This window comes from Gopherus flavomarginatus, chromosome 7 (genome assembly GCF_025201925.1).
Source record: "Gopherus flavomarginatus isolate rGopFla2 chromosome 7, rGopFla2.mat.asm, whole genome shotgun sequence".
Lineage (NCBI taxonomy): Eukaryota > Metazoa > Chordata > Testudines > Testudinidae > Gopherus > Gopherus flavomarginatus.
The window spans coordinates 17,902,978-17,925,135 of NC_066623.1; the positions used below are offsets into that span (position 1 = coordinate 17,902,978).

General features: G+C 38.2%; 2 protein-coding genes across 3 annotated transcripts in view; one reads left to right on the forward strand and one right to left on the reverse strand.

Annotated features, from left to right (window-relative positions):
- LOC127055578 (uncharacterized) overlaps positions 1 to 22,158 on the forward strand; it is a 433,156-nt gene that overhangs the window by 347,919 nt on the left and 63,079 nt on the right. The window lies entirely within an intron of this gene.
- The window catches only part of PRELID2 (PRELI domain containing 2), a 47,080-nt gene continuing 34,179 nt past the window's right edge, over positions 9,258 to 22,158 (reverse strand). For both annotated transcript variants that reach the window (XM_050962874.1, XM_050962875.1), the window contains 3 exons: positions 20,864 to 20,969; positions 13,696 to 13,761; positions 9,258 to 13,174 (listed from right to left, as the gene is read on the reverse strand). In XM_050962874.1, the coding sequence (XP_050818831.1) occupies positions 13,705 to 13,761; positions 20,864 to 20,969 (163 nt within the window). In that variant the 3' untranslated portion in view covers positions 9,258 to 13,174; positions 13,696 to 13,704. The remainder of the gene's footprint in view (positions 13,175 to 13,695; positions 13,762 to 20,863; positions 20,970 to 22,158) is intronic.

Genomic DNA, 22,158 nt, shown 5'->3' on the forward strand with positions numbered 1-22,158 from the left:
CTCCTCATCCAGGGCTTAATTTGTCCCTGGGCTTACTAGAGCCGAGTAAGTCTGCTGCTATGAAAAGTGATATTTGTATGTTTATTATCATATTTCACAGCCTCAGACTAACTAGCTAGCAAGTCTTTAAAAAGCAACCAACCAAAAAAGCAAAAACCAACAACAAAAGACAAGAACATGCAAAGCCCCTCGTTTGTGTTTCTATTTTGTTTAGGTCCAGTAAAGAATAAAGACAAGTGTACATTATTTTTATTATCGAGCCTGCAAAAAATTCCAACATAAATAAATTGCAATGATTTGGACATGTATATGTGCATATTTATTTGTCATTCCTAAACTTAATTAAGAATTGTAGTTAAAATTGTAATAGCAGCCACCAAGAGCTAGTGGTCACATTCTGAGAAATTTGTGGCAAGAACCCCTGGCATAGACTTCCGCATTATGTACTAATGTTAATACTTCGCATCAGAGATCTGACCACAAAGCAGACTTAAAAAAATGTCTGGATTTGCATGGCGTGATGGGAAGCCTGAAGTGACCTAGGACAGGAACAGATATCCTTATACCACCTGCTCTTGCAGCACTCACCGAGAGGGTGTGTCGAGAAGAGGGCATGATTGGAGTACTACCGCACTTCATTCATCTCTGACTGGTTTACTGGACCTCTGAAGGCTATTGCAGTTGGTCTTAAATTAAAGGGTTGCTCTAATTTAGAACAGAGACCAAACCTAGTTGCAGCAGCCCCGGCACCTTGGTCTACCTCCCTTGGGCGCTTAGTGTCCAGCTTAGTGGGACACAGGGATCAGAGCCCAGGAGTTTAGTTTTCCTGACAACATATATTCCCTGAATTAAATGAATGAACACTCCCAAACACCAAGGATGTTGGAAGGAAAAGTATGTTTAATACACATATCTGTACCTATCGACTGAAGGGAGAATGGCTCCATCCTCTCTATTTCACCATGAGGTTTTGTTTGGTACGAAGAGGCCTTCAAAATAAATAATCAGTTTTATAGCTTAAGCAAAGAAGAAAAACAAAATATCAAGCATTCAGGTACTGCTGAACCTCGACATATACCAACAGAAGAGATGATCCTTTCACAAAATGTGTTTCAGTCACACAGACAAATAAACATTCTCAAGGGAAAAAAATTCCCAATGACACTGGCTTTGTCTGCTGGTTATTTGCTTTGTCTGCTGTAACTTGCATGTGTGGATGCTTGGATAATTTTTCATGCACATTCTATTCTATTCTAGTAGAAAGCCTCAGTTGTTGATGGAGCTTTTCCATGCCTAGTAGTTGGCAAGAGGGGTTAGGGGAGGGACTGTCCCTCTGTAGCTACAAAACTCAGTCCTGTAAAGTATCCACAGAAGCAGCAGGAGTGAATTCAGTGGAACTAAAGCATGAATAAGATGTGCTCATGCAAGTAATGACAGGTTTCAGAGTAGCAGCTGTGTTAGTCTGTATCTGCAAAAAGAACAGGAGTACTTGTGGCACCTTAGAGACTAACAAATTTATTTGAGCATAAGCTTTTGTGGGCTACAGCCCACTTCATCGGATGCACAGAATGGATGCAGTGGGCTGTAGCCCACGAAAGTTTATGCTCAAATAAATTTGTTAGACTCTAAGGTGCCACAAGTACTCATGTTCTGCATGCAAGTAAGAGTTTGCAGGATCAGATGGATTGAAAACAAAGTTGGATCCCAACTGAACTTCAAATATGCATTTTACAAAACAGTAGCATCCAGCCCTGACAGACAGTCTTACGAGGCCAGTTTCAGTGCAGCACCTCCCCTAAGACAAAACCTAGAGTATACAGACGAAAGGGAACACAGGTGGCTTTACGTTACCTGCATAACTTGCAGAGGCACAGATCCATGGCTGGTGTAAACTGTCATAGCTCTATTGACTGCTGAACGGAAAAGTGTTTTAAACTGAAAATTTCTGCAGCAGGCAGAAACCACTTCCTGCAGAGCTCTTCAGCCACTCCCCCTCCCTTCCATCTCACCCTGCGCATGAGAAATTTCTTGTGAGTTGTTTAAGGTCTGTTTACATTCCCAGAGCCACAGAAAGGGGCCTTAACAGAGCACAGGATAGACCTCATTGAGTTTGTGTGAAACAGACCACTGAGCCATTCAGCAACTAGTGAATGTTTGCAAATCAGCCTTTTTCTCGTTTTATTTTTTAAAATTCAGACAGTCTCCCTAAAGACTCCCCATACAATAGTCTTAACTTACACTTCATCCTGGGGATTTGTTTGGATACACTATAACACAATCAATCATACTTTTTTTGTTTCAGAAAGTGAAACATCTTTTATAAACAGGGATTTTTTAAGACCTACAGAGAGATGTCACTGCCCACTGCTTTCATTCAGGCAGCATGGTCAAAAATATTCCATCACAAATGACTGACCATGCTCTTCAAAAGGAGACAAGACATTCACAAGGCTGACAGTTTGCTTACCAGCCAATGCTTTACACAGAATTGAAGAGTTAGGTCAATCTTGATGACTGATTTGGAGGACAGCGAATTCTTCTGGGTAACTAGTGTCCTAACGCTATTGAAGATTTACTTATCCCAGCCAAAAAAAAAGAAAAAGAAAAATCAGTGGGTGATATTTAAGTCACCTGTGCAGATTTACAAGTAAATAGACTACAAAGTATGACTCATTTGCCCCAGTGGACAAAGGAAGAGAACAGCTAACAAATGTAACAAGCAAACTAAAGGCAGCTATAAACATGGGGAAAAAAACTTAACCTAACAGCCCTTTCTTTTCCCGTTTGGGCTCCCCATCTATTTGAGAGGCAAACTCCAGATTCAGAACAACTTGCCCCCCTTCCAGCCCCCCCGTGATGCTTATATGCTATGGTGATGGCAATTTCAGAACCACATATACACTTCCAAACACATTCCAGGCACCTTCCCGCTAAATAAGTGGCAGGACCCCCATTGTCCTTACATGGATTTAATCATAGTTAACTTACACAAAGCTGAACCAGGCTTGCCCTTGCCTTCATTCAGCACCGTCATAGTCAGCAGCAGGTCAACTATTGTTAAAATTAGGTCCCAATTCATACACAAGAATGATTGCTTAGGTAGACCAGGAGTAACATTTTCAGAAGCACTGAAGTAGCTGAGGAGCCTAAGTCTCATTTTCAAAATTGACTTAGCCACTTAGGAACCCAGATCTCATTTGAAAATTTTACCCCAGGCCAAAATTAGACAAGACTCCATACAGCAGGGAGAGGGGGAATAGTTGAACAACAGTCAAAGATCCTGAGATGTGCTTCGTGTTATTTACATTCAGTTAGTTCCACTTGGGATTTTTTAAAATAAATATATTGAGGTTCATACAGTGTCAGGAATGAAGGTCAGCAAAGATGTTAAAACTAATCTCAAAGTAAACAGGCTGGGGACTATTTTTAGAAACACTTTTTGTAAACAATAAAAATGCATTCTCTCTGACAGCTGGTATACAATATTCATCTACAAGAGATAGAAGTGTCAGATATTAGACAAAGACAAGGATATTTGCATGGAAATGCTGATATCTATAATAGAACACCAACACCACTACAATTAAAAGAATGAAATATGAACTTTCTGTATTTTAATTTATTTTTATCCTTTTGAGACCAAATATACAGTAGTTCTTCTCACAAATTTTTATAGTCTACCCTGAATTAGACAGCTGTGTATCGAGCTGCTTAAGAAAGCAGTGTGAATATAGATGAGATTGCCCTTCTTCACTCGCCCTGCCATTAAAAAAAAAAAGACAGACTTTGGGATCCCAGGCCTATCTTCCTATCTCTTGTCAGCAAAACATTTATAGCACATGCTTAACTTTAAATATGACACATTTTTTAAATGTGCCTAAGTGACTTGGAAGCCTAAGTGTCAAAAATAACTGAGGCATGTAGGAACCTAAGTCCCATTTCAATGGGACTTAGGCAAGTAAGTGTCTAAGTCACTTCTGAAAATGAAACTTAATTCAGTGGTTCTCAAACTTTTGTACTGGTGACCCCTTTCACATAGCAAACCTCTGAGTGCAACCCCCCTTATAAATTCAAAACATGTTTTTATATATTTAACACCATTATAAATGCTGGAGGCAAAGCAGGGTTTGGGGTGGAGGCTGGCTCGCAAACCCCATGTAATAACTTCCCAATTCCCTGAGAGGTCCTGACCCCCAGTTTGAGAATCCCTGCCCTAAATCCTACATCCCTGTTATAAACAGTTAAGGATTAATTCCTCTTTTACCTCTAAAGGGTTAAGAAGCTCACATAACCTAGCTGACACCTAACCAGAAGGAGCAATAAGAAGATAAGATACTTTCAAAGAGGGGAGAGGGAAAAAGTCTTTTGTCTGTTTCGTGTGTGCTTTTTGCGGGAGTCAGAGACCAGAAAACAACCATCTAACCCTAGTTTAAATCAGTGAGCATTTAGATAAAAATGTGGTAGATTTTTTTATTTTTGGATTTGGACATACCAGGAATTGGTGGGGGGGATTTTCTTGAGTCTACCCAGGAAAAAAGGTAGAGAGACTTGGGGGTGGAAAATTAGTCAAATCCTGCCAGGAAAGGGGGGATAAGGGCTGGGGAAAATTGGGGGAAGGCAGAGTTCCCAAATGGCTCTCCCTCAAACGTTTTTTAAAAACATTTGGTGGTGGCAGCAACTGTTTTGCCTAAGCTAGCAAAAATAAGCTTAGGGGTTATTCCTGCAGGTCCCCACATCTGTACTCTAAAGTTCAGAGTGGTGGGGAGCACCTTGACAATCCCCATACAGGGTCAAGTCCCTTTACTATATGTACACTGGCTCTGTATCGATAACAAGTTAACTGCAGTTGCTCACACTGATGTGTTTATATATAAACAAACAGATTTACTTGAGTCTCCTGTGATACTCCTTATTGAAGGGAACATAGGTCTTATCTGCAGAAAGAATACTCTGGATACTGCACCTATGTAAAAACATGCACATGCTTGCAGAACAGCTGAGGAATAGCAGGTGGAAACACTTGGTTCCTAAATTAAGAGGGACTGATTCTGTGGAAGAAACATGCTGCAAATAAAAGTGTTCCAATTAGATCCTTTAAAAAACAAAAAAACACACACCCATCTCCCTGCCCTCTCACTCAGTTCTAGTTACAATACTCTCTAAGCAGGAGACTAAAAGCGTACTCTTCAGGTTTGCAATCATTATAATGAGACAAGCAGATTTACCGAGCAGTTGAGGGGAGAGAACGATATTTACACTTTCACTTCCCTCGATTTATCTCAAAATGTTTGTCTTTGTCTTGGACTGGCAATATGACTCAGACAACCCATATAAATAAATTTACAGCAGAGAAAAATTTGTTCCTGAAATTAACCCCGCTGGGTTATATTAACTGAATTGTTCAGAGAGACTCAAAAATATTTTTAAAATGAAAAAAAGTAATACTAGTCTTTGACACTCCCTAAAACTGTAGCTTCTAATGTGCTTCACAAGAGACTCTCTATCTGCTATGGCCCCCCAAAATCTTCTCTAATGTTATTCTTTGCTCCCAGCTTGATGAAATCCAGGAATTGCCATCCCTGCTCCTTAAATTATTACCTGTGAAAATATGGAAGTTTTATACCATTCACCCCACACTACACTAAACTAAATGTGACCTTTTATATCCACCCCACTCCCATCTCTATTGTAAGTAGCTTCCCTGAGGAACTAATTGGTCAGATCCACTTTTCTGTTAAACTCACTTTGTGGAGTCTTAAGGGACTTCTTCAGATTGTTGACAAGAGTTTCTTTGATTTCCGTGGGACTAATGATTTTGCTCATCAGAGAAAAGGCAAAGGGTAAAGTTACAGCAAGAAAACGTTTCAACCTGCGCACTGAGGGATACAGCATTCATGAAGTCCGTCAGTGCAGAAATTGTAGCAGCAGACAAATTGATAACTTATTGATGCACAGCTGTAAAAATTCTGAACTGTATCTTACCCATTGTTTTCATGGTTAAGAGTTCATACAGGCAAAGCACACAAGCTGGACTAGACTGCATTGGCTCTATGTACTGTACATGGCTTAGATACTTTAGTAATGTGTACGGTAGAAGTGTTTCTGGAGAGATTAAAAATTAGTGTTTCTCAACTAGGGTTGTCAAGTGATTAAAAAAATTAATCGTGTTTAACAGTGCGATCAATCAATAAAGGATTACCATTTCTTTAAATATTTTTGGATGTTTTCTACATTTTCAAATATATTGATTTCAACTACAACACAGAATACAAAGTGTATAGTGCTCTTTATATTTATTTTTATTACAAATCTCATTTTTTACAGTGCATAGTATTTTTCAATTCACCTAATAGTACTGTAGTGCAAGCTCTTTATCATGAAAGTTGAACTTACAAATGTAGAATTATGTACAAAAAATAACTGCATTGAAAAGTAAAATAAGATAAAACTTAGAGCCTACAAGTCCACTCAGTCCTACTTTAGTTTGCAGGAGATAATGCTGCCCCTTCTTGTTTACAATGTCACCTGAAAGTGAGAACAGGCATTTGCATGGCACTGTTGTAGCCGGTGTCGCAAGATATTTACATGCCAGATGCGCTAAAAATTCATATGTCCTTTCATCTTCAACCACCATTCCATAGGACATGTCCATACTGATGACGGGTTCTGCTTGATAACTATCCAAAGCAGAGCAGACCGATGCATGTTCATTTTCATCATCTGAGTCAGATGCCACCAGCAGGTTGATTTTCTTTTTGGTGGTTTGGGTTCTGTAGTTTCCGCATCTTAGTGTTGCTCTGAAAGCATGTTCCATACCTTGTCCCTCTTAGATTTTGGAAAGCACTTCAGATTCTTAAACCTTGGGTTGAGTGCTGTAGCTATTTTTAGAAATCTCACATTGGTATCTTTGCATTTTGTCAAATCTGCTGTGAAAGTGTTCTTAAAACAAACGTTCTGGATCATCCAAGACTGCTATAACATTAAATATATGGCAGAATGCAGGTAAAACAGAGCTGGAGACATACCGTTCTCCCCCAAAGAGTTCAGTCACCAATTTAATTAACACATTTTTTAATGAGCATCATCAACATGGAAGCATGTTCTCTGGAATGGTGGTCGAAGCATGAAGAGGCATATGGATGTTTAGCATATCTGGCACGTAAATACCTTGCAACACCGGCTACAACAGTGCCATGCAAATGCCAGTTCTCAGTTTCAGGTGACATTGTAAATAAGAAACAAGCATTATCTCCCGTAAATGTAAATAAACTTGTTTGTCTTCGCGATTGGCTGAACAAGTAGTAGGACTGAATGGACCTGTAGGGTCTGAAGTTTTAACTTGTTTTGTTTTTGAGTGCAGTTATGTAACAAAACAAAAATCTACATTTGTAAGTTGCACTTTCGCAACAAAGAGATTGCACTACAATACTTATATGAGACGAATTGAAAAAACTCTATCATTTTTACAGTGCAAATATTTGCCATAAAAAAATAGTGAGCACTGTACACCTTATATTGATTTCTATTACAACACAGAATACATTTGAAAATGTAGAAAAACATTCAAAATGTTTAACAAATTTCAATTGATATTCTATTAACAGTGCAATTAATCCATTATTTTTTTTTTAATTGCGATAAATTTGAGTTAATTGCCAGAGAGTTAACTATGATTAATTGACAGCCCTATTCTTAACCTTTTCAGGCTGGCGACCCAGTACTGAAACTGATAATTTTTCACAACCCCTTCACGTTTACTATAAAATTGTATCAATGATAAGCCTGTATAATTTATTGGTGTGTTTTTCAAGAGGTTGACCTGGAAGGGTGTAAAGGGGGATAAGGAAGCAAGATTTTCTTTGCTTTTGATTGCAATGCAATTGTCAATGGCTCAACCCCTCAATTGCCTTTCATGAGCCCCCTGGGGGGTAGAGATTTTCTATGTCTCTTGCACTACAAAGGTCTAATTCTGTCAGTTGATAGATATTCAGCTGGATAATGTTCATATCAATATTCTGCAATTTGTCTTTGCAGCTATCTCAAAAATGACAATAACTGGAGGGTACAAAAATATAACTTACCTTTATATTTGGTCTATTTTCCTGACATACACTGCAAGAGTTTTAAACCATCTACCTCCAAGGACAAAAATGTTTCAATGCACTTGTGCAGACTGAGTAACAAATGAAAATTTGGGGATTAGATCATGGTATCTGGGTTTTTTTTGTTTTTTTTACTCTGAACTCCCACTGATGTGTTCTGCTTTAAAAAAAAAAATCCATTGAAATAATATGGCTATTGATCGAGAATCAAAATGTTAGTCACAAATTTCCAAGCAGTTGTTCTAGTCAGTGAAGGATTTTAAATTATGAGAAATATTTTTATTGTTTCCTTCTAAGCAATACAAAGAATTAACACGCAAGAGAATACCTATAAATATTAGAAAATTGCATTTTGTGTTTGTCATTACATGCTTCTCACATTTCACAAATGCTTACTATTCAGTGCTCAAAGAGTTCAATTAACTAGCAAAGTGAGAAACAGAACTAGAGGCAATTCAGTCCATTGTGCCAATATCCATGGATTGGCCAGGGTTCTTTCCCTACAAGACATATTGGGACCAAATTTTCAGCTGATAAACTGACTTAAGTCTACTGATTTAAAATGGAGCAATGCAAATTTAAGCCAGTTGTGACTCTAGCACATGGCTTAATCCTGTCAACATGCATACACATAAAACTTTGCTCACACGGGTAGTCCCATTTGACTTCAGGTTAAGCTAGATGTAAGTGTAAGTACTCATAGGATCAATGCTATAGTATCCAGACTGGAAAAAGGCAATTCATGCATGGAAAGCTGATTCTCTTTGGATGGAAGAACTGGAAGGGAACCCCCCCCCCCTCTACACACACACACACACACACACACAGTTCTTTTTCCGGTGTATCTGAGCAAGCCCAGTGGTGGGAACCTCCAAACAGGACAGAACATAGTCTGGAAACAGGAGTTCTAATACATTTTATTTTATTAGAAAATTGCAGTGCAATGAGGTGCACTATTTCAAGGTTGTACAGAGGGGTGATGTCATTTGCTGTTGTAGTTAGCTGACATTTTACATTTCCTTTGTGTTCAAGTAGCCTTTGTATAATCACACAGCATATGTACAATGGCATGATAATACATTCAGTATTCACAGTACAATAGTTTGCATATAAAAACACTGTATATCCAATAGTTAACATACATTCACACACACACACACACACACACACACACAAAAATACAGCACCTTTCCTCATCATATGGCTAAACTGATAATGGATCACCCGGCTGAAATAAAGTCCCTGAATCATTGTTCCACATTTATGATTTTCTTTTATATGCTACAGTAGCAGTTGGCTTGGCTAAAAATTTATATTATATTATATATACACACACAAAATTGATTGCTACTGCTTCCATAAACTATTAGCTATCTGAAATATACTAATGAGTGCATTAGCAAAAAGGACTGCTACTGCTATGTTAGGATGAAAATTTGTTAATCTATCATGATAAAGCTCATAACCACAATATAGTTAAAGACAAATGATCTACTTCATTCTGAAATACAATTTGCCCTTCCTCACCTCCAAAGACTCTCTCACTGCTGAGAGCTTAGAGTCATCATTTTACCTAGGATTCTTCCAATTAGTTTTGAGTTGTTTGTTTATCTTGTTCCTTAACAAAATTTGTTTTTAACTGTGTATAAAACTCCCCCTCCCCCAGAGCATTAGAACAATCTACAAAAGAACAAAAAAACGATTTTAAAAACCAGTAATAAAAACTGCAATAAGCAACGCTTAAAGAGAATTTCTAAATTGCCTAGAAGCATAGACGTAATCTAGAATGACAGAAAGTTACAGAGAAAAAATAAGCAAAAATTATTTTGTCCCAGGTGTATTGGTCTTAAGTAAGGAAAAAAACTTAACTTTTATGTAACTATTAAAAGGTTTCACTGGATGGCATATGCAGCATTATCTATGAAAGGAAAGTTTACAAGTATGAGGGAACATGACTTTAGGGGGTCCTTATGGCCAAGATTACTAAAACTGTGGGCCCAACCCAAAGCCCACTGAAGCAAATATATTACTTTCCCCTGACTAAAGTGAGCCTTCAGTCATACCCTGCAGTGCATAAAATTAGGCTCCTTGGAAGAAAAAAAAATAAATTTCCAGACAGTTATTTAGGGACCTACTAAGGACACAGCAGGACTTTGACAATCTTGGCCTCAACGTTTACAAAAGAATCTATGTATTTATATACCACTACTACCATGATATATCTGAGCAACTATTCTCAAATCATTAATCAGTCATTGACTACATCTAGAAAAACTTTCATATTGGGACATTAGACTAAACTTACTTATTATTTGGATAGTTTTCCCCAACCAGTCTTTTGGGTGGTTAAAGAAGGATTTTCTATCAGATCCCATATACTCTACCTATTTGAATCTCCAGAAAACATTTAATGCTGCATTTCTAAAAGAATGTTAATTTATTCAACAAACTGATGTTATCTACAGGATTATGATCTCAAAAGATAAACAGTGCCAAGAGGGAAAAAAAGCAGAGCTGTCATCCCCACAGATTAGCTCATCAGATGGATCACTATCATTGAACCTAATAGGACACATAAGTGTCTTTTACTATATTGGTCTCTTTCTCCTACGTCGTCCAGTCTGAGTCATCCTCTAAGAGTTTGTTTGCCCATTGTATGTAAATTATCCATCCATATACTGCAAAATTACATAGGGACAAAGCCAAAATATGCGCTAGTTAAGATCAATAGTGTCTCTGAAGAATATAAACAATGCAAAAACTCAAAATACACCATTCCAAAATGAAAATCAAACAGAACAATTAGTTTACAGAGGTGTACTTACTATAGAAAACATCAGGGTTGTATTCCAATTTATCAACCCACTTTCTCACTTACAAATGCTTGTCTTTTTAGGTCTACTTTTTCCTCAGAAGTGTGCTATATGCCTTTAGTGTTATGAGCAATCAGATTTCTGTCATGCCAAAATATTGACCATATGAATTATAGGTTAAGGCCCAGCTTTTCAGAAGTGTAGCTTTTAATTTTTTAGTGTTTTATTTTTTTAAAGCATTTGCAGAACATGTTTGTTCATTTCTGTTTCTGTCTTCACTTCATAAAGACTGAGATCCAGGAAAGCATGTCTATAACTCTAGGCACGAGTGGTCCTATTGGAGACACTGGGGCTACTCGCCACTACTCATATCCTTGAGTATTCTGCTGGATTGGGGCTTTATATTGTCTAGGTAGTATGATGCCATATGCCATCAGGAATCATTCATCAAACTTTTACACATAAGAGCATCCTCTTGTTAGCAAATTCCTTTTCGGCTCAATCACTAATTACAAAAGTTGACTAAATTTTGTTATTGGACTTTACTACATTGGATTACATCCTGGGGTGCCTTAAAATTAAATTTTCCAGATAACCAGACATGTTGGTTAACCTCTGGAAGCAGTGAGTTAAACATGCCTTGATATACTGATTGTAGACAGCAAATGGGATTATATTCCATGCTGCTTTAGCCATTTTGATCAAAAACTATATCTGATAGGGTTGGAAAAGACTTAAATTACCTATTCCAATTTTCCTCACACTGAACAAGATTTGGCTCCACACTGTTGCTACAAGAACTTTATTTAACTGACTGTTAAGCATCATTAACAACAGCTCAATATCTCCCTAATCAAATGATTCTATTGCTAGTTGATCTTGCTATTAAAAAGTGTGTAGTAGGTCTACTTTTTTTTTTTCCCCACCCCCGCCTAAGCTGTTCCAACAAGGTGTTAAAAGCAGAGGCCCAGCCTGTTCTGCATGGATATTAAAGATCCTCTGGCATGGTACACAGTAGTGTGGATTTGCCAAAAATGCTCCCCTCCAAAGCCTCAGTAGTAAAAATAATCACACTCACGCTCAGCTGAAAGCACTTAGTACCACCTGACACCCACTGACTTCAGTGGGACTCTTTGTGGATTGAGGTATTGTTCAGCATGAGCAAGGGTATCCATATCTGGTCCTAAATTACTTGTATTTTTAATAAGAGGTTTTAAATAAAATTGCTCTTTCAAAATGAATCCCTCATCCACGCGAGCTCTCTTTTCCCTTAAGAATTTTACTCAGAAATCTTCTAATCCCCTTCAACTTCTCCACAGGCTCCTGTCAGGACCAAAAAAAAGAAAAAGAAAATGTTTTGGGGACAATCAAATATTTTCACTTTAAAACTTGTAACTTTATAGCGGTGGGACATCCTTTGAAATGAATCCAATCACACTGGTACGAGCATGTTAGATGGATGTTTCTGCTAAAGTCTCAGCAGTGAAATAATTAGCAAAGTTGACACTTAAATTGCCATTGCTAGATTTCTCCTCAGTGGGGTGATGATTCCAAGTGGGTGTACAGTACAGTAGTCTCATCTCCCAGAACTACTGTTTCCGTGTTTCTATAGGCTCAGCAGGGAAGCTTTGCATTAGTTCACATTCGGAAGGACTAGACAATTTTTCTCAAAGGAAGCTTTAATTTGTTGTTTGTTTTCAGGATTTGCAGACACATTGGAAATACCAAATACCTGCAGAGAGATGCTGAGTCCACACAATTGATGGCACACATTTCCATTGATGCTTCCTTTTAGATTATACATTCTGTGAACAGAATCACTGTCCCTAACAACTAAGCTTCAAAATAAACTATTAAAATTAATAGAGGATATTCACACCTCTCTTGGCAAGACTCAAGATAACTGGTTGATATGGTAGAAGATCTCTTCACAGCAAAAAGGGCTATTTATGTTTTTGCTGATGTTGGTTCTCTCAGTGAATGCTTAGTCTCTGGAAATTTCACCAGAAATCCACATGAAAACATTATTTCCACATTTACATCTGCTTCTTCAGGATCTCTCGGGATCAGAGTCCCTTTAAACAGCGTATCTTTCCTTAATCTTATCCAAAAGATGTATAGACTATTGTCATCTTCTCTCCAAGCTGTGCATATTAAATACTCAGTTTCCTCAATAAAATGGTACCAATAAAATTTGGATAACTTCCCTGGAAACAGTGACAGTAATAAAGATACATTGCTCTGATGACACTTTTCTTCCTGTAAAAAGCATAGAATAATATTTATTAGGAGCTAATCAATAGCCATTTGCTCTCATTCTGAAGCTACTTTAAAGTCGGCCAAATCTTGCCTCTATGGGCAATCTCTGAAGAGATTACTTTTCTGCAAGCAATAAAGATCTCCAGACTAAGCGAACATCTTGTTTTATTAAGTCTGACTATCACTCTCATGGTCTAGTGATAGATAAGTTACGAGGGAGAAAAAGACAGCCCACAAAAGAGATCTTAACATGATATTAAGGAAAACTGCTGTATTACCAAGTTTTACAAAGCAGCAGTTCATTATTTTTTCCTGTAATCAGAATGAGTAAGTGTTGGATATAATTCAAAATGGATGATAAATTCTATATAAAGTCTGTATGTACTAATATGTGGAGTATATTAGTTAAGAAATGTATATAAGCAAAAATAACCAATTAAAAAAATCTGTTTTATAAACACATTTTGTGGGTGCAAATATATACATATTGTATTTTGAATCTTTAAATTGATGACACCTACAGTTCCTTCTCAGGAAAATGGGCACCCACACTGTTCCTGAAGAAGAGTCTCCATTATTCTAATACCCTGTAAAGAATACAGACAAATCACAACTTACATATATATCACATATATTAAAACAGACACTACAACATGCAAGCAGATGACTTGTTCAGATCATCCAAAGAACAGGACAATGGTCAAATCTGGAAAAAAAAAAATTTACTAACTTATTATAAAAGGGCAATAACTCCATTGTAATTTTGTCTGCAGCAATACTGGGGTAGCAGTGCATGTGTGTGCTTGGTGTGTGCATATGGGGTAGTGGGAAGATGAGGAGGAGGAGGGTTTACATCATATTGTTCCCACAGCATTCTATTCTAACGGAAGGCACCTTGGCCTAGTAGCTGGAGTACTGGCTTGGGACTCCACACATCTGGGTTCTAGTCCCAGCTCTTCTACTGGGTAGCTGGGTGAACTTTGCCAAGGCTTTTCACTTCCCCTCTACCTCCGTTTGTAAAATGGGGATAACACTTACCTTTGCTGTAAGGGGCTTTGAACTCTATGGATGAAACATGCTTCATAAGAGCTGGGCATTATTTTTAATAAAGGAGCATCAGATAAACACTGCTGGAAACTGGGGTAAGCGCTGCTAATACATATGACACTTGCTTTATCTACACTAAAGGACTACACCAGAGCAAAACACACAGGTTACTTATCACTGACTGCTGAAATGGGGGTTAATCCTCAGGACAGGCAATGTCTTAGGCAACATACATTAGCCTGTTCTATTTATTGATTCATTCAAACTTTTACTAAACTATAATAATCCAATATTCTAGGAGCCCCTGAAACTTTCGGAAAGATGCTAAATAAGCAAAGAAACTCAGCTCAAGTCAAACACGTCAGTGACAAAAACAGTAAATTAGCCTCCCTATGCCACCACTAACGAGCCCTAGCCCAATATCCAGGTCCTCCCAGGCAAAGGATAAAAAGCAGGCCTTACAGCATACCTGTATGCTAACCAACTCAGGCTGTTACAGAGCTAAGGAGGAAGAAAGTGGTAAAGATGCAGGGCCCTAATGGAGTAAGCCCTGCCAGACTATGTATAATGTTTGCTACTACATGTTCAGATCCTGTTGGCGAAATCTTGGCCCCACTGAAATTAATGGAAGTTTTGCCACTGTCTTCAATGATGCCAGGATTTCACCCTGTGTATTCTTCTGTTCAACAAGCTGAGAAAATCCTTGCTCAGGTCAAGCTGCTGCAGGGGGAATGAAAAGCAATTACTAGTTTTAATAAAAAGTTTAAGAGCACTTCTTTACACAGCTCTACATTAAAATCAGGTGAAATTGTTGAATTGTATATAATAGCTCGCCTTCCATGTACTATTCTTTCTATATGATGCGAGAGCTGGGTAGCTTAGCCCACCAGTCTAAATTAAGCATGCCACCATTTATAGAATAGAGCACTAACTGACATAAGTGAAGACTCCGAGGTTTGCCTTGGGAATTTAAAAATGTTATTTATTGAATCAATTATGTTCACAGTGTGACAGCTGCTTTTTCTTTTCTCCTCCTCATAGCATTGCAGTCTTTCAAGCAGAATTGTTGAGAGGTGGGGAGAGAATCTACAAAATGATTTCAAAAAACAATATATACTAAAGGGCAGGTACAAGTCATTACGGAGTAACTTTTCAGTGGAGAATGACTAAATCAAAGACTAATCAATATATGCCTTTCAACTAAAGTTCAAACACTTAAATCTCAGCCCCAGGAGATCAAGCTTAAAAGGGCTAAATTTACACCGCTTACAGTGCAATGATGCACTTGAAATGCAGAACAAACATTGCTTACCCATTAAGCTGTCCACCTTTATAGATACAGCTTAAAAGCTTTTCTGATTGACAAGCCATAGAATAGTTTTATTTTTTCCAAGGTAAAGATTCCCCTCCCCCCCGGCAAGAATCTCTCTTTTCTTGCAAATATCCAGATACTACTGTATTAGTTGGCATAGGAGCCAAGAGCTTACAGAGTTGTATGGATTCCAAGATGCAGAAGTGTAACTTTTTGGGTGATATGTTCTTTTAGAAGTCTCACACAGGACATCTGATATCAAAGAAGGTACAAAAACAAACCAAGAAGGTGGTTGACAAAATAAATAAGGAAAGTCTGATGAATGGCAATCTATGGGATTCTCCAACACCATAGAAACAACCACGTTAAGGAACCTTAGCTAATTATATAATCTCATAGAGCTGGAAGGGACCCTGAAAGGTCATTGGGTCCAGCCCCCTGCCTTCACTAGCAGGACCAAGTACTGATTTTGCCCCAGATCCCTAAGTGGCCCCCTCAAAGACTGAACTCACAACCCTGGGTTTAGAGGCCAATGCTCAAACTACGGAGCCAGGCAGCCAGCCAGCCATCCCTTCCCTCCCTGGCAGTTTATAACCTAGGTGGAAACTAATACAGTCTCCAAGCTACTTTGGACAGAGATCATGTCTGTAATGTACCACGTACAACTATTGAATTGTATAATATTAATAAAATATGAGATTAAGTGGCTGTTTGGAGAATTTTATCTTAAGTAGAAACCATAAATTTGATTCTGATCAGGAAAAAAAAATCCAGGTCTGAATGTAAAATTCATCCCCACTTCCAGTACAAAGATATGTAACCTGGATGTTTTTGATTAACTAGCCACTTCTTACAATAATCTCCTCTATCATGCTAAACCTCTGAAAACAGCATCCTAATATCGCGTGTTCTTTTTGCAACAACAAAAACATGAGAGATTAAACAAATATATGGTTATTATTTGCATGCCAAGTACTGTAATTCCATCATTTTAGATTAATTATATCAATGAAAACATTACTCATTTATTTTTCCATCTCATTATGCTTTTTGGTTGTTCTTGGCATCAAAAATTAATCTAAATATATATTCCAGGAATGGGAAATACTACAAATATTGCAGGGCTTTAGAGACATTGGATAAGACTCGAATCAACACACTGGTATGCATGGTCATTTTATAAAATGGTCTTAAAACAGTTTTACTTAATATGCAAAAGGCAGATTGTGTACAAATAGTTCTGCAGATGATCAGCAACGAACCAATTAGATCACTTTATTTTTTTAAAAGCAGGATAAAAATAAGATGACTTGTTGCTCACCAATTCCCCTTCAAGCTAGTAAGCATTTTCCAGTTGCTATGTCTACACAATATTTAATAAACTAGAGACAAGAGTTCTAATATTGAAGATGCCTTCTGTCTGACTAGTGCCAGAATGACATATGATATCTGGGATGCCCAGAGCATATCTGTCCAGATTTTTGAATTATTCCTATAGATAGTCTTATTGGCTACTAGGCAGAGGCACACTAGCTACAGAATATGTTCCCCCTGCAGAGAAATTTTCAGGGGAAAAAGTTATTTACATTCTTTACTTTCTGCATTGACTGTAATAATAGGAGACATACCAATCTCCTAGAACTAGAAGGGACCCTGAAAGATCATTGAGTCCAGCCTCCTGCCTTCACTAGCAGGACCAAGTACTGATTTTTGCCCCAGATCCCTAAGTGGCCCCCCTCAAGGATTACACTCACAACCCTCGGTTTAGCAGGCCAATGCTCAAACCACTGAGCTATCCCTCCCCCCTGTAATGTAGCAAGTCCTCAAGCAGATAATAATCTAGTGAATGCTAATGTAAGAAAGATTTCGGCCTCAACTCTCCATTGCTCCAGTCCTGCACTTGGTGCTTTAAGCCACCTTTGCACTCCTCGAGTCTCAAAACTGCCATAACTTACACTCTGGTTGCCCATGGAAAGCAGAGAATAGCAAGAGAGTAACTCCAATGACTTCCCCTCTCCCTTCCCCAGCATGCACCCTGTGCCACCTGGTCAATTCTATGCTAGCAAGGGAACCCCCTATACATTCATGGTTTGAGGCTCCTTTACACTGTCAGAGTATTATAAAAGGAGCCTTAGGGCAGCAATAAAAACCCAGGCCCTCCCGCAACATCTCTCTCTACTTTTAAGTTCACTTTCCTGTTAAAGGCTAGTTTTCAAGCTCCAACTCCTAACTTCTACAAAACAAATGGAATAATTCTGACACATCACAGCTTATTTCCCATCACAGGGTATAATCCTTGGTCAACATTTCAGTTAAATCGAAGAAGAAATTTTAGAGGTAGGAGTCAAAGATTTCACAGTCATTCCATTTTTTTTTTTAAAAACACAGTTTAACAGTTATTGAGATCATATCTCAGTAATGAAACCTACTGAAAAAAAAAATCAAAATCACCTTCTCTAGTGCTCCATGAATAGAGAAGTGCCTTCTATTCTATTACGATAGGAAATTCAGAGACACTGAATACTGATTGTGTGGGAAAACAGACACCTGATTGTCGTCTATTCATAACTATAAATATTAAGACAGCATTTTCTGTTGCTTCATCTGAAGCCTATGCTCTCTCTCAATGCTTTCCCCTCCAGTCCCCTCAATTCCACTTCCCACCACCCCACCATAATAACCTCTCTCATTTTAATCCCTAAAAATGTAGGATTTAAATGTGGACTAGTGGCAGGGGATCGGGGGGTAGGGATGGGTATGTTCTCTGTAAATTCGTCAAAATCCTGACCGTATTATACTTCTATTTTTTATAAGCACTACAAATACCAGGTATAACGAGGAAGTGTCTTTTTGGCTACATGATATAAGTTTGGTACAGATACAAATCTACATCTCAAGAAGATTGATTAGGTCTTAATGAATTATTTCATACATTTCTTCTTCAATGCAGAAAAAGGCAATTCATTAGGGGTAAAATGACTCTCCTTATTAATAGTCTCAAGATTGTGTCTTTAGGATTAATTGAACTACTACTGGCACAATTTTGAACAGCAGATATTTCTATATGAATTAATCTTCACCTAGTGCTGCCTTTGGGAATACAGCAAACCCATAGCTATAGGAATCTTTCTAACACAAGAGTGCTCATTTATTAAGTATATGTTGCTTTAACACTTCAGAAGATTATCTTTCTATCGCTGAAAGTGAGCATATATTTTAGCTGAGTATAAATGGAACTCTCTCATTCTCAGCTCTTTCTAGTTAAAAATCCCCAACCAAGCTGTGATATACTAGTAATGCGCTTAAAGTTTAACCCATTACAAAATAAAGATTTATAGCAGTTATTTCAAAAGAATAAGGCTTTTTAGTGTAGCAAGAGTAACCTAAAGGAGGGAAAAAAATGAAAACCACAGTTTGAAATATTTCTCTAAGTGTAACACCTGCAGCCATATTTTTCGAATCAGTCTCTCATTTTTTTAATCAGGTTCCTGAACCACCTCAGCAGGCTCCTCTCAATCCGGAGGAGTAGCAGCTGTAACTCAAGGCTCTCCCAAACAGCCAAGCCCTTCACTGTGTCTCAGAGAGTAAGCCCAGCCACCCTGCGAAGAAACCTCATTTCCGCTGCTTGTACCCACAATCTTGTCCTTTCAGTCACTACCCAAAGTTCATGGCCATACGTGAGGATGGGGATGTAGAGTGATCTGTAAAGAGAAAACTTCATCCAAGAACTAAGCTTCCACTGCTCCACCACAGATAGGTATGGCGCCCACATCACTGCTGCCGCCACACCAATCTGCCAGTCGATCTCACACTCCCGCTCACCATCACTCGTGAACGAGACCCCTAGACAGTTGAACTCTTCCACTAAGAGCAGCTGCTCCCCCCATCACCTGGAAGGAACAGTCCACTCTCTTCTGGGAGAGGACCATGACCTCCGATTTGCAGTTGCTGATTCTCATCCCAGCTGCTTCACACTCGGCAACAAAAACATCAGAGATCACAGTCTGAACATGCAAGAAGGACATCATCTGCAAACAGAGATGCCACCTCCACGTCCCCATACTACATACACTCCACAGCTCAGCTGCGCCTTGATATCCTATCCAGGAAAATCACGAACAGCAGTGGGGACGAGACGCACCCTTGGCGGACTCCAACGCCCACCCTGAACGAATTCAACGTAATGCCAAGAATACAAAACACTGCTCTCACTCCGAGAATGGAGGGACCTGATAGCATGCAAAAAAAGTACTTTTGAAAATCTTACACCCCAAAAGTCTATCATTTTTATCTGTTCCTAATTAGAAGTCAACTGAATACACCTTTGACAATGCGGGTCCTTTAAGTACATTTAAAAAGTGAAATTACTCCTGGTAAAGAAAAAACACGCTGTAAATAATGGAAAATTTAGGTCAGTTACATTTTTTGCGTTATGTAAGATTTATATCCCAATATGAAAATGCAGCACCACTGGTCACCCACCCACATTTATGTACATCAAAGCAACATACCTGTCAAAACACTCAAGATGTGTATTTTTTCAGTGAAAAGGCTTAATTAAGCATCTCTTTCGTTTCTAGCTGATGAAAAATTGCATATGGAGCCAGTTGGACACCAACATTTCCTCCTCCTCAAAACCCCCACATCCAACTAATGTAAGAATTCTACATCATTCAATTTCATGGTGAATAATTTGCATGAGATTTTTGTTTGTAAACCCAGATCTTCAATATGATATGCCTTCCTCAAGGTAATGATGTTGGAATATTATTTCCTTTGGGATACACTTCTGGATACCAGAGTGGCTTTTATTTCCTTTCATAATTCTTACCAAAAAGACAAGATTATTGATCCATATAAAATTGTTACAAGAAGATTGACTGTTGCTATTGTAAATATATTAAGATGCCTGAAGCATCCAACATTAGTGGGGGGAAAGTGCAGCCATACATGCATGTTTGCCAAGTACTGTAAGATGACTGGATGCCAGAGTGCTATAAAACGATAAGCTATTATTAATTAGTACACTGAAATGTTAGCAGGAAACAAAAGTTTCAACATCTAGAGGAAATGAGAATAATGAATTTAACCAAATGATTTAAAAATACACTTGGAAAATTACTATTACATATTCAAACTGTATCCCATTTCTTGTTCTATTATTTACAATTAAAAGAAAAGACCAAAGTTATTTTTATATGATGGGTAAAGAAGCCAAGTTTCAACTCCTTAAGATTTTAAAACCCAAACTGAATTATTAGGAATTGGCAGAATTTGACAGATTTCAAATGTAATTTTAGGAACAAATATAAATAATAAATTAAACCTACCTTCTTGACTCCTTGATTTAGAAAGGTTTGAGCAAAAGCTTCCAATACACAATTGAGCAACCCTGCTCCAGTAATGGATATTCTCCCTTTCTGGATGAACTCTGTCCTATAAAACAGGAATGTAACGATTGTAATCCTCTCTTTAAATGCATGGACAGTAATTCTATTATGAACTATATTTTAGAAACAGGCACAAAAATCAAAATTCACTGCTTAGATTCAGACAAGTGGATCAGCGAGGGTACTATTGTGGGCAGGGAAGAACAGTGTTTTTGTCCATCATCGGGGGAGACACATTGTTATTCCTCAAAATGGTTTTGTTATTGTTGTAAAATTAATGGTGGTGAAAGGTGTAGCAGGAATGGTTGGTGAAGCCACCACAGTGAAAGACACACACCCCTTTTCTTGGTGAGGTTGGGCCATACTGACAGCTTTGAACACTAAAGGTCCTTTGCATCCGCAAACAAGCAGCAGCAAAACAAGCTTAACTTCCACACTGGCAAGCCAGCAAGCCTCAATCCTAACCTGGATATTTCTCTTCTAAATGTCTGAGTGTAGTTCAGTCTCTACGACCTTGCTGAGGCTGACCACCAGGTAGCCAACTGTGGTGACGTGACCTCGCTCAGTGTCTCTGGGCCTTAGTTCCAAATCTGTAAACTGAACTGAACCAAGCTCGTTTGCTTTTGTCCTTTAGATTGATGCTACTTAATATAACAATGTAATGGAGTCAAAGAAAGATAATTTTGGAGCGCCGAGGTGCTGCCACTCCCCCTGGCTGCAAGTGGTTTCCATCGTATTCAGGGTTGACAGTTTGGTTCAACGGCTCTCAAGCTGGAACAATTTCCATAGTGTGGATGCTGAGTGTGTAGGAAAACTGTTCTCAGAAACAGGAATGTGGCCACAAGAGACAATAAAGCCACCATGAAGACTCAACCCCATACAGTTAAGATTTATTTATTTTTATTTCTTTTTCATGACTCTGGGAGACAACAACAAGAAAAAAAGCTCACGGAAAATATTGATCACTGATTGATTCTTGTTGCACACAGCTGGCAATGCCACATCATTACAACACAGTCACAGGGAGAAGTCTATTAATGAGATCTAGCTACTAAATTATTGACTAGTTAAGTATTGCAAATTTGGCCTAATTGTTTTTGTGATGGAAGTTTAATTAAAGTGTCTTTAGTACAAAAAGCCTAGCAATATTCTTATTCAGACAGTGTCAAGGAATGCTCTCACAGCTTGCTTGGGCTTTCAAAAGTAAAATTAAAATTTAGATCATGTGAAGTCCT